This window comes from Pundamilia nyererei, unplaced genomic scaffold, assembly GCF_000239375.1.
Source record: "Pundamilia nyererei isolate P.nyererei 1_Seehausen unplaced genomic scaffold, PunNye1.0 scaffold00066, whole genome shotgun sequence".
Taxonomy (NCBI): domain Eukaryota; kingdom Metazoa; phylum Chordata; class Actinopteri; order Cichliformes; family Cichlidae; genus Pundamilia; species Pundamilia nyererei.
In genome coordinates, this window is record NW_005187467.1 from 1,282,774 (window position 1) to 1,295,885 (window position 13,112).

The 13,112-nt window shown below is 41.8% G+C and overlaps 1 protein-coding gene across 1 annotated transcript in view; it reads left to right on the forward strand.

Moving 5' to 3' along the window:
- yap1 (Yes1 associated transcriptional regulator) overlaps window positions 1–11,753 on the forward strand; it is a 22,420-nt gene extending 10,667 nt beyond the window's left edge. Inside the window, exons 3-8 of the mRNA XM_005735942.1 lie at window positions 749–867; window positions 1,781–1,894; window positions 6,506–6,669; window positions 8,734–8,861; window positions 9,874–9,986; window positions 10,798–11,753. Coding sequence (XP_005735999.1) covers window positions 749–867; window positions 1,781–1,894; window positions 6,506–6,669; window positions 8,734–8,861; window positions 9,874–9,986; window positions 10,798–11,033 — 874 coding nt within the window. The 3' untranslated portion in view covers window positions 11,034–11,753. The remainder of the gene's footprint in view (window positions 1–748; window positions 868–1,780; window positions 1,895–6,505; window positions 6,670–8,733; window positions 8,862–9,873; window positions 9,987–10,797) is intronic.
- The last annotated feature ends 1,359 nt before the right edge of the window (window positions 11,754–13,112 follow it).

Sequence of the window (13,112 nt, forward strand, 5' to 3'; positions counted from 1 at the left end):
GGCGCCAGATTGTTAAAGCCCCTGACACTCTGTAGTGTCCGAGCCGCTTCCAGGAAAAAAGGACCCCCTGCATTGAGCCCTGGGACTGACCCTCCCTCAATAGAGAGGGTCCTGCTCGGGAGAGGAGGGCTTCCTGTATTAGCTTTCCATCTTAATCAAGCAACAAGTACCAACAAAGCACTAATTATCAATGCCTTCACAGAATGAAACACAATGCCTGCTCCCCCAAGCCTCAGTCCTGTTCCAGCAAAGATGAGCCAGAAAATAGATGGAGCAACATTGTTTGATGTTACAATGGGCGTTTTAAAACCAATCATAGGCCGCTACACATTTTCAAGAAGCTTTCAGCCTGACTTGACTTATTTTCATTTTTTGCAGTGTGCTGCTTTTGTTTTGTCTTATTTCAAATATAATTTAATGGGTGTTTTTTTCTTTTTTCCATTGTTATTCAATACACATAGATTCAAATCATGAATGAATGAGTAGTGTAAATCTAGACTGAATCCAGGCTGGAACACACACAGTCAACATTGAGTTTCGCTTCCAGTAACAGTCATCATTTACAGAACGGGGGGAGGGGGGTAGATTCAGTGTTTTTTGTCCATGAGGTTGATGAAATGGGTCTGAGTCAACATTTATGTGTTGTATTGACATAGCCCTAGTTTGGCCTTACTGCTTATTAGTTGTACGAAATCATAGATGGTCATTTCTGTGACTTATTTTTATTGGCTGTCCTATCTCCTTACAGCCACATTGATCAGACCACCACTTGGCAGGATCCACGCAAGGCCTTGCTCCAGATGAACCAGCCTGCCCCTCCCAGTTCTGTGCCAGTCCAGCCGCAACCTATCATGAACCCAGCCAGTGGTGTGTATCTGTTGATTTTGTCAAATTTAGTTTTTATATCAGCGGCAGTGCATGAAATGCATTGTGTAATTTTCAGCAGTGAATGGCAATTATTTCAGTTCTTCCTTTGCACAACGTTCATAGTGTATTTTTTTCAACATGCATTTTTTGTGTGTTCACATATGTAAAGCAAAACAATAAAAAAAAAAAAAAAAGAAGAAAAAAATTATACCGAACAAGTCAGGTACAGTCTGGTTCTTACCTGTTACTACTTGGTGTACCTCAGGTCTGTCCATACAGTTGGAATTTGCCCTAGGTGAGGGAAGACTGAGGCAGAACGTTACGCGTCCTGTTTGACATGTTTGGGAACTCTGACTCAATAGCTACTTTTGCACATGCACACACTGTGTGATGTCCTTTAAAGCCATGTGAGAATATAGCAGGGAATCGGTCCACTGAAATCACAGCAAGCGAGTCCTTCCTCTCGCATGCTGTACCTGGCCGCCACCCCTCATCTAAACAAACAGCGTTTCCAGTATTAGAATGCATCTGAAGTGAACCATCTCCAATATGGAGCTACATGTCAGAAAGGCCAGTTTTCGACAAAGGCCAGATCAGAAACTGGGTAAAGATTAAAGATTACCGATCTGGTAACCCATTGTTAGTCATCTGTCAACTGTTGACAGACAGGATTGTTTGATTTCAGTGGCTGATGGCAATGATTAATTCAGAGATGAAAGATTACGACCATCTCTAATTCTTCTGTCTATTTATTCCTTTTGCTTTCTATATGGGAAGTTTTTGCTTTGTTTTGGTCTCTTTGTCAGCTGACTGTAAGAAGTTAAAAAAATTCTGCCAGTCAATTAAAGCATAGATTGAACCTGTAGGATCTCTTAGACTTTGTTTTTTGTTTTTTTTTGCATCGTCCCTTTAGGATCCCTCCCTGACGGCTGGGAACAGGCTATTACAGCAGAGGGAGAAATTTACTACATCAATCACAAGAACAAGACCACATCCTGGCTGGACCCACGACTTGAGCCACGTTATGGTGAGTTTGCCTTGGACTGAGATTGTTAGTGTTAAAGTGTGTTGTATTGATTAAATATAGGAAAGTCATTGTTAGACACCTGAAAATATAATTAAATGTTCACACTTGAGGGAGGTGTTCCTTCTCCACTTTTGGTTCAAAGTTAATGTAACCACACCAGAGTGCTTTGGGCTATCTAGACATAGCATTGGTGGTTGAAGGCAGATTTTGTTAAAACCCCCACCCTCAAAATTCACACCTACACTTTTGTCAGCCGTTTTAGTTATGGCACAACAGCTGAGTTTGCCATTAATCCCTCGGGCCAAACTAAAGTTAGCTCCGAGTGTGTGGTGGTCAGGGTTGGTGAATTAGTGACAGAGCCAGGTACATGTGTTCGGACTACTCTGTGGCCATGGGAATAAGCTAATCCTCCCGTGTGCCAGAAAGACTTCCAGAGATGAGGGCTTATGTCACTCTGACTCATTTATTCTTCAGGTGACATGCTTTTCATCACTGAAGTGTTCCCCAGGGAACTTTACCCTGGTTCACAAAGGCAACATGTGTGAATCAGCGTGCGGCCCGCTTAAATTTAGTGTTAGTTTTTTACCGAGCATGGCCACTTAAAGGGCAATTTTTATGTAAGCAATTGTGTGTCCCTGTTCTGAAAGCAGACAGGAAAGTTCAAAACAGAGTTGTAAGGGGAGTGGGGCAGCTGGGGAGAGATGGAGGCTTTAATCGGCAAAGCTCTTTGAAGGTTTATAAGTCTTGAACACACAAGGCTGCTGGGCCCCTGAAAGCGAGAGAGGGGGAGAAAAAGTGAAAGAGACAGGCTCTTAACTCATTATGTGCCATAAACATGATTTTGTTCCTCATGGTATAACATTTTTTTTTAATAATAATTGTTAAAACGTCACATTTATACCGCTTGTATTTCTCATTTGTGGCAGTTTGTACCTTCTTAGGTTTACAAAAAATTGTAAAACTTATGAATTTTGAACTGTTTTTTTAATTCCAGTAGTTTTGTTTATCATTTTTTTGTATGCATTTGCACTTTTGTACTATTTAAGTAAGCTCCTGTGCGTCAGAAACCCCCTATACTGCTGCTATGTAGGTCTTCAATCATAAGCCAACTGCTTTGATAATGGAGGCTAATTTGAGCTTTGAGAAGAAAAGCAGCAGAGTGCCTTTAACTGAGGGTTGTTGCCGGCTGCCTTCCCCCTGTGTGAGGCCCAGTGCAGGCACAGCCCCATTCTGCTGTAGCTCCAGACAGACTTGAATCTTTGCCAGGCCTCTTTATTCTGTGTTCCAACTCTTAATCTGTTCCAGACCTTTTCAGTCAAAGAACTCTAAAGAGGGGAGGGCATGGGGAGTGGTGGAGGGGGGCAAGGCGAAAGGGGAGGAAAGAAAAACTGAGGAATAGAGAGAAAATGACGATGGGATAAACATGCATCCTGTTTAAGATCCAAAAAGGTGGTGAGCAAGCTGCGAGTCCACGGTGACGTGGGAGTTCAAAAGGGGACTGGCTAATGTGGATGTCATATCCTATATGTGTTGCTGTGGGCACATACAGGAAATGACAGCAGAAAGACCAAAAAATTCCCCTGGGACTTCAATGTTTTCATCTGAAGACTTGGTGTAATACTGTTTGAGTACTGTCAGAGTACTAAACCAGAAAAGCTGGAACCTTGTTGAAAATGTCGCTGTCATAGAGTAGTTTGGCATTTGTGATACAAACAGAATTAAGAAATGTCATGTGGAAAAAGTCAGGAGCAGCTTCTTAACTCTCAAACAGCATCCCGTGGATGGATAGTTTATGTTTGAGTTTTGCCAAACTTTGCCAAAATATTCTATGCTTTTTTTTTTTTGCTTTATTTTTATTGGTGACCATTAAATGGAATTGAGTGTACGCATTAATAGATTTCTATTAGAAGTGTCAGATACAGCTGTATTATAACCTGTTAGCCTACACTCTTGATTTTCGCCTGACTTATTTTTTTCATGCCTCTCAGAGCCAAGTCGGCACAGGCTGGTTTTAGCTTACTGAGTACAAGATGATAAAACTTTGTTTGCATCACATCCAGTCTGTTTTGCCGCTTTACTTATCTTGATGCTAGAAATACAACACCTTCCCAAGATGCCTTTTTTTTTTTTTTTTTGCTAAACTTGTTAAATCGAAAGCAGGTAAATATTTACTAAGTCTTAAAAGGTGCTGAGGTCTGGTCATATAGAGAGCTTCCCACAGCTGGCACACCCTCAACTTAACCTGCCCCAGGTGATCTTGTGGTGTAATATGCCTGCCAGTGTGATTGACTGATAAGGGGTTGTGTCGCTGGCTCGTTGTCTTGCAGGAGTGCGTGAAGAAGACAAAAGGCAGACAGCATTAACTTGTCTCTTATCTGACTGGCTCACCGGCAATCACTACCTCTATGTGCTGCTTACTCAAACCACCTCTCCAAAAGTACACACACACTCTCACACACAGTCTTCTTTGCCTTGAGTGGCCTCCTTTTAAAATATCAGTCTGGCCCTGAAATGAACCTATCCTTGGCAACTATCTCGCCCACAGATGTAATTCCCTTCTTTGATATCTGCATTGCTTGTGCATAGTTCATCCAGTAACATTGGTTATTGTTGCTATTTGGTCTGCAAAAAGAGTCCTTGACTTGGTTTTGCAGCAGGAACTTTGCTCCCCTGAAGGAAACCGTTGACTTTGACTAATCACATAGTTTTGTTGAGCATAATTTACTTGGCAGAGAACTAACAAGGTTAGCAAATCTTCTGATTTTTGTAGTTTTTTTGTAAAATTAGGCGAAACTACGCGATCGTTCTGCAGAATTTTTTCACCTTGTTCTGCAAATTGGCTGGAGGAGGAGGTGATTGGAAGCTGACTTCCCTTGGCACTGTTCGTATGAATAAAAGGTTACTGTCATAAATAGAAACTGGGGTCAAAATAAAGACCCAGGTTTTGACATTAAAACTTCTCCTTTATCTTTTGGCTTTGTGTATCAGTGGATCTCTCCATATGTGTCCCATCGCTTTTACGCAACTCGTCTTCAAAGCTAAGGCCTTAACAGATCTGCAGCTGCTGACATGGCCCATGCCTAGAGACTCCATCATGAGAACAGTTAATGGTGCCCCGATGGCGGAGCGCTCCAGCCACAAAAGGCTTCAGTATCTGCCAAAGATAAGAAGTAGGGAGAAGTAACAGTCTCCCACGGATTCTCTTGACGTGTGTGTGGGGGAAGCTGCCTACATGAGTCTGTGTGTGTGCGCGCGCTTGGGGTGGGGCTGCTGGGGAGACATTGCGGTCAGAGAGGGGAGGGGACGGTGGAAGGCAAGGCAAGGTGGGGCCTCCAAAGCTTCCCAGGGAGAGCCCTCAGCTATGGTTCATTCAGCCCCTGCAATAGTGTAAACAGACAGTGATTGAATGGTGATGAGAAAGGTGCCGGGGCGGGCAGGACAGAACAGAGAGGGCCAGACCCGCATGAAAGTTGCGCCCCCGCCCCATTAAAGCTTTGTTGTGATTGGCGCTTCAAGCACATAAGCAAACAGCACACCTCGTTGGCTCCTTTATTGTTGGTGCAACACATTCACGTTTACTCCACTGCAAATGTGTGACCTACTTTGCATGCATAGATTGCAGCATCGCATTGTGCTTTACACTTATGTTTATTAGACCCACCCCCACTACACTGAAGAATAACAAAGATTTCATTGGGGAACAGCTGTGTTTTCAGTACAAACACATTTGTTCTGATATTGTAAACATGTAGTCGGCTTACAAATGCTTAATGCAGTAACATTTGTTGTGTAAAAGAGCCTTTAACGTAAATTTAGAAGTGGTACTGTGTTTGCATTACCTTAGGTAGGCCTGCACTATGTTAATGGGCACAGAGCAATCATATTGCATGCGTTAAGTGGACACATCAAGCCAGGGTAAGAAGGCAGTCAGTCTCGAGGGATAAGCGGCGATTTGTTTAGAAGGAAACAAAACGCACAATGAAAGGATAAGTCATGACTGATGCAATGTACAAAACTAACAAAGCTCGTCTTAGTCAGCGAGTGGGAGGAGATCAGGTCTTACAGGAATAGTGATTGTTTTAGATACTAGGTGGACAACTTGTGCTGGGACTTCCCTTGTCCTACACAACCTGCTGCACTGGATCCTCTTTTGCAATTTCACTATGTGGACAAATGCACAAGTTGTTGGTCTTGTTATGTAGTATTTAAATGCAGCGATCCATTAAAGAGGTGAGGTAGCAGGAAGTTTCTGAAGAGAGATGGGAAGATACTAGTCTATCTAGTCTGCTAACTAGAAATCATGTATGTTAGTTTTATTGCCAGCTTCTGAGAGCTGACATTGTTAAATTTGCATATATCTCAATATAGTAAAGTCCAAAGGATAAAGGTGTCTCATAAGCACAGCACTTAAGTTCTGCTGTCAGGTCTGAATATTCCCCCGCTTTGCCTAAAAAATATTTTGAAAGTATAATGATTGTCCTCAGTATTTCCTTTACAACAAAGCAGTTAGCAACCATTTTTTGCAAAGTTTATCCTTGTCGTTACAGCATTTGGGGTCTTTGTATTATGTGCATTTGACTGATATGTAAACAACTTTTATTTTATTTGTAGCTCTGAACCAGCAGAGAATTTCCCAGAGTGCTCCAGTGAAACAGGCCGGGCAGCTGCCTCCCAGCATCAGTGGAGTTATGGGAAGCAACAACCAGATGAGACTTCAGATGGAGAAGGAAAGACTGAGACAGAAGCAACAGGAGCTGCTTCGGCAGAGACCACAGGTCAGGAATCGGAGTTAAAGCAGCTCAAAATATTTTTAAGGCCTTTTGGAAGTGCCAGGGCCTCATGGAAGAACAAATGCTTTTCAGTATGTTTCCACCACAACACTGAACCTCAAACTGTTCATTTGCTGAATGAGTGCAGCAGCAAAATCTTTACACTTTAAAATGTACAGCTTTAAAATCTTGGCAGGGATAGTGGTGGATCCTAAGCCTCTTTGATCAGTCTTTATTGTTACACCACACTGCAGTGAAGTCTTGTGAGTCATCGTCCTTAATAATTATCACTTCCTAAGGTTGATGTGTCACAGTGGTGCCACCCACGCAGGGTGGAGCGGTAGTTTACTCAAGGCTGTGTCATAGTACCAGATTTGGAGCTTTATGATTATGAATGAGAGTGCTGGTGACTTTGTTTACCATGCCTCGGGTTCAGATGGGCTGTTTAAAGTTCACTGTAGGACGTGACCCGTGTGTATGCAGGCACTGGATTATAAAGGGAAAATTATTGGAACTGTCCTTTTTAAGAGAATATGCTCTGCATGCTGATGTAGCCTGGTTACTGTTGGCTTTTAAAGAAGGAGATTATGAGAGTATGATGAGCACAAACACTTTCTTTCAGATACTTTGAACTATTAGCTATTTTAAAAGCCTTAAAATCAGAATTATGACTTTATTTACAATTTTTGTTTTTGTTACGTGCATGACAAGTGCCCACGAGCAAAAGTGGGACCAGACTATTTCAGTGAAGCTGCCTGATTTCACTTAGTGTCTTGTGTAGACAAACACAATTAAAATGATGGATAGAAATTCATCAGTTATGTAAAGAAACATGAGCAACTGAATTATCCAAGGCTCAGACATCCACGGCCACCAGTTAAAATGGAAAATAAAATGTGGAAAGGCACTGCAGACCAGGCAAAGATATAAAGAGGGGTTCTGTCTAGCCGCTAGATTCCAATAAACCCGAAACCCCTGTAACTCTGCTTTGTTTGGATTATGGTGGCTATCATTTATTTACAAATCTTGTAGTGCGTGTCAGGAGTACATTGCGTAACGTTAGGCGTGTATGGGGAGTTCAATTTTGGAGCAAAACTTGACACAAATGGAAATGTATGCACTTATGCAGTTATGTAATGAAGAATAGGTGAGTGGCTAACTTAAAACCCTTTGTAAGGTAATTAATACTACAGGAAATAAAATGAATTATTGATGTTGCATTGACTATGACTAGCTTATAGTTAGTCCTTCACTTATGTATGGCAACATAAATGTGAAAAACCGTAGAATTGCCGCAACACAATGGAGATTGCTGCAACTTCAAATGCAGATGAGCCATCAGACATGCCTTGCCGGGCGTGTGCTGCTCAGACAGCCGGTTTAGCTAGCTTTATTTTTACGTGGTTTTGATAGTGTCAGCAGGTCATTTATCACACAACTGCAACTTTTGGTTCAGCTGAAACTGTTCCAAACTTCACTGCAACAGCTGTGTGTTTGAAGAGGTAAATTTACTTTATGCACTTATTGAAAGCGTAGGCTGCCTCACTTTTGTTTCAAGGAATGCACAGATGGCAGATATCAGCAACCTATACTGCACTACATGCTGCAGTGTCACTGAGCCAAGGTTGAAACGTAATCTTATTACTGACTACTTATACTTGATTTATTTTACTTGCTGATACCAAATACTAAGTAGAAAAAAAAAGTATAATTAGTGCATTTCCAATAGTGTCTTTGTAGAATTTTAATGAGAGCTGAAAATGGTGACTATGGTCAGCTCTGTTCACATCCCCTTAGAAGGAAGGGGGTGAAAAAGAAAAGCATGACTTCATATCCTCAACCTTATCTGATTCCTCATGTGTAGAAAACAATTGTCTACAACTGTGGCCGGCCCCTCATGTAATATGACACCGTGCAAGGAGAGAAATGGAGACCAACATGTCTGACAGCAGACCAGTGAGGCTGTAAAAAAACGCCTCCATGAAGCTCTAGCTGTGTATAATTAGCTTTGGATGTTAGGGGTGGTGTTGACAGTGTTGCTCATGAGTTTTTGTGTCTTATTATCCGCAGGAGCTGGCTCTAAGGAACCAGCTGCCTACCAGTATGGATCAAGATGGCAGCACAAACCCTGTGTCCTCCCCTATGGCTCAAGATGCCCGGACCATGACGGCCAACAGCTCTGATCCATTCCTCAACAGGTTCGGTTTACACATAAGCCAGGCGTGTTCGGTGTGGAACAAAATAAGGAGACAATCAACCGCTACAGTCTGATTGGCACCAGCTGACTTTTGGTTCAGCCCATCAGACTTTATCCTGTTTTAGGGATCTGTGTGCAAAACTTTTTGAGCAGTGGTAGTAAAAACAGAAGGCCAAACTCTGGGCCTTAACCCTCTTCACATGGTAATGACTCATTCAGAGCAGCAGATCTGTGCCTGGAGTTCAATGATGACCTCTGGTGTACAACTGCTGCAGTAAAGTCAGTCAGAGCTTAAATGGCGACGCAAGTTATGAAATAATACAAGACCACTCTTTTATTTTAAGAGTGAGACAGCCCCCACCCCCTCCAAAAAAAATAAATAAAGTGAAAATCTGCTGGTCTGAGGCTGTACAGATTTGAACAACAAAGGTACAGGAAGCTTTTTATTGTGTGAATGCTGCCCCACGGTATGCTGGGAAATAATTTCTAGTAGTTCAAGCTCTAGTTCTTCTGTGAGCACACAAAGTGAGGAAAAGAGCTGAATAGCAAGCAGGCCATGAGAACATGTGGTCCAGTCAGTAGACAGGCCAACCTAATCTCCCCTCCTCCCCCTGTTCCCTGCACTCCTCTGCGCTCACAATGGCCTCATTCATCGTGCCTCTGCCATACTCTGCCTACATATTTTTCTGCTAATTAGTATAGGCTTGTCAAATGTCCTCTCTCTCATTTTGTCTCAGTTGCCCCTTTCATTGCTGCTCTTTGCCTATGTACTGCAATATAGTGTAGATTAAAAAGGGGGGAAAAAAGTGAAGCTCACTTTCAATGGTGTCACTGCAGATTAGTCATCACGTAGCGTTTCTAGAGGATTGAACCATTTAAATGTGCATGTATGTAAAGGGAGTTAAGGCCGCTGATTTCAACAGTTCACTTTTAAAGTAAACTATAGGCCATTAGAGTTCATTGGTAACAGAGGAGCATTTCTAACCAACATTTCATAATTTCTGCATTTCCAGCGGGACCTACCACTCCAGGGATGAGAGCACAGACAGCGGCTTGAGTATGAGCAGCTACAGTGTCCCTCGCACTCCAGATGACTTCCTGAACAGTGTGGATGAGATGGATACAGGTGAGCCACAGAGACTAATATTTTTGACCCAAGTGGAATAAAAGTGCTCAGTCAAAATAAACAGGCTGGAACCATCTCCTGCCGAGGGGTGCTTAAACATTTTCATTAACCAGTCAGATAAAGGTTTTTCAATATGAACAATTTAGCCGGATTCCTTTCTTGCCGTTTGCTTCCTGCAAATTTAGACTTGAGTCTTTTAAAAAATTGCAGCTTTTAATCTGAAAGGCTACATTTTGAATATAAGAACAAAAAAGATGTTTATTGTCCTGAAAACAGAATGTAGCCCTATTAGGGAAACGGATCATACAAAGGCCTAAGAGATGAGGAGGTGGACATAATGACATTTGTATCTGTTTCACACGTCATACTGTTCTGATTAAATGCGTCGATGCATGTGCACATCAAAACATATGAAATGCTTGCATCTGACTTGAATTCTTGACTCTTGATTCATTTCTGTCTGAATGGGATGGACCACACTTCTTCTGTCGGTTTGGCTTAATGATTTGCTCACGGCTGCTGATTATTATTGTACATATTTCTGCATTCCCTTCATAACCGAATGCCTTTTTGTTCACAAGTCATTACTGAAATGATTTAAAGTGAACTATTTTAATACATTATCATAAGATATGCCAATTCATTTTGGTTAACTTACATCTAATCATACCTTCTTTTTAAACTAGCTGAAGTTGAGGTTAAAAGTTACTGGTACTGAACTGCTGTAGCCTTGAGAAACTTTTTCACACCTGTTCTGGAGCAAGTAACATCAAACAGTATCAACATTTTTTTTTTCTTCCCTCTTCATCAGGGGACCCACTTGCACCCTCCATGGCAACACAGCCCAGTCGTTTCCCTGACTACCTGGATACCATTCCTGGAACAGACGTAGATCTGGGCACCCTGGAGGGGGAGAGCATGGCGGTGGAAGGTGAGGAGCTGATGCCCAGCCTGCAGGAGGCGCTGAGCTCAGACATCCTCAATGACATGGAGTCTGTGCTGGCAGCTACCAAGCTCGACAAGGAGAGTTTCCTCACATGGTTATAGAAAAGCCGAGCTGGCCACTCCTTCCTCGCTCCTCTACCTACACTCTGAACTTCTGCCTGCTCTAATCTGTGAAGGAATCATAGATGATTTTATCAGACATTTCAGCAAGCCTCTCGGGACTTCTGTGTCTGTGTCAGCATGTAAGGCCAACCTCTTTTTTTTTTTTTTTTCCTGGCAGTATTGTTCTGTTCTCTTCACTGGTTGTGTTATCTCTGTATTTTGTCTGTGTCTTCAAGGCTGGCCTATGAACAGACAATTATGCAAGGGTCCCCAAATCTTTCACAGGCCTGTCAGTGAATCTAGGGCATATTTACCCACTGGGCAGGTGCTTCCACTCTTCTGCCCTGATCAGTTATCCCCTGGAGTCTCTGGAGCCTCTTTCTTGCAAAATAGCGTGACGCATCACTACTTAACTGTATTTGGGACTTTTGCATCTAGCTAGTAGCTTTATATTTGGCCTCATGTTTTTATTCTTTTTGTTGTTGTTGTTGTTGTTGTTGTTTTGTTTTTTTCAACAAGCCTGAAAAACCAAAAATGATGTATTTGGAGCATAAAGAACAATACTGATTTGGAGTAAAGGTAACGTGAGGCCCATGTTGCTTGGGGTGGGGGTGGGAGGGGTTCGAACCTGCGGATTGACTGCACCGCTGCTTGGCTGTGCCAGCAAGTCTAAGTTAAACCTTTGATAGATCAAGTGCCTTCAGTTGTATTTTTTTTTTTTTTTTTTTTTTTTTGAGATGCGAGCGACACGAATAAATACCCACATTTCTATAATTCAGCGACAAGCACACTGCTGTTCCCGTAAACGGCAGGCATACTTCCCTCTAATGTTCAATGATCAAAATTGTATGTTTGGGGTTCCCAGCCTGATTCACAATCCATTCGTCGTTTTATCTTTTTTAGTGTTCTATTTTTAGATAACTATATATGTATGATAGTTTAGATCAAATGGCATTTTACTTTCTTTTTTTTCCTTCTTTCATACATGGATTGAATCATTTTATTTTATTTTTTTTAGACGGGGTCGTCTGTTATATCGCAGCACGACACTTCAATGAGATCAAACCAGCCAGGACTTAATCTTGGTGGTCTGATTCTGTTTGGACTCTTTTTAAACCCATTTATCTGATTCTCTCGTCTCTGCTTTACTGTATCCACTTTAATGTTATTGTATTTTTGATATTCACATGCAGCTTTTTTTTTCACTGTCTTTCCTGAACATTAACCAAAAAGGCAGGTCTCTTGGCTCAGAACAAAGTATAGCTCTTTGATCAATGAAACCTTATGACCACATACAGTATACAACAGTTACAATGTTGGAACCCCCCCCGCCCCTCCCGTCTATGCGACGCTGTGTTGAGTGTTTTAAATGAAAGGTTTATAGACTGCAGCCAGGACAAGTTTTAGCAGGTTTAAGAGTCATGTCAAGGGGTAGAGTAGAGGATCAGTGTGTGACTGATGGTGGTGAGTTTTTCCTTTTGCCTGTGTTTTGTTTTGTTTTTTTGTTTTGTTTTGTTTTTTGGGGGGGGTGGCATAATAAAGAAACAATCAGATATCTCAGTCAGGAATTGTTGATGCAGATTCCAAAGATGTTTTTGTAATGACACTAAAAACTTGTATTTTGCTTCTATCTTTAGAGACCAGAAACGGTATGATTTGTAAATCAGCCTGTGTTTGAACAAACTGTATAAGCTAATAATGAGAACATGTTTTAAGTGTTAATGGGCACGTCTAGCTGAGAGAGTTTTTTTTCCCTCCCCTTCTGTTTGGGATGGTTGTTTCGAGTGACTAACCTTGAGATTTTTAAGGATGAGGTTTCAGAGCGGAGAAAAGAGCGATTCTTCTACAAGCACTCACATGTTTACATACTCGGCCGCAGTTGAGACAACACACTGACAATTCTCACATAATCACGTTATTTTTTGATGTTTACACAATGACTACATATTTGCATTACTGCAGTAACCTTTGAATAATCAGCCTGCTGCGTGTGCCCCTGGTTTAGGCTTTGCAGGATGTCACACTGATTCTGTTGCCAACCAATACTAAATGGGTAGCATTAACTTGATGGAATATATA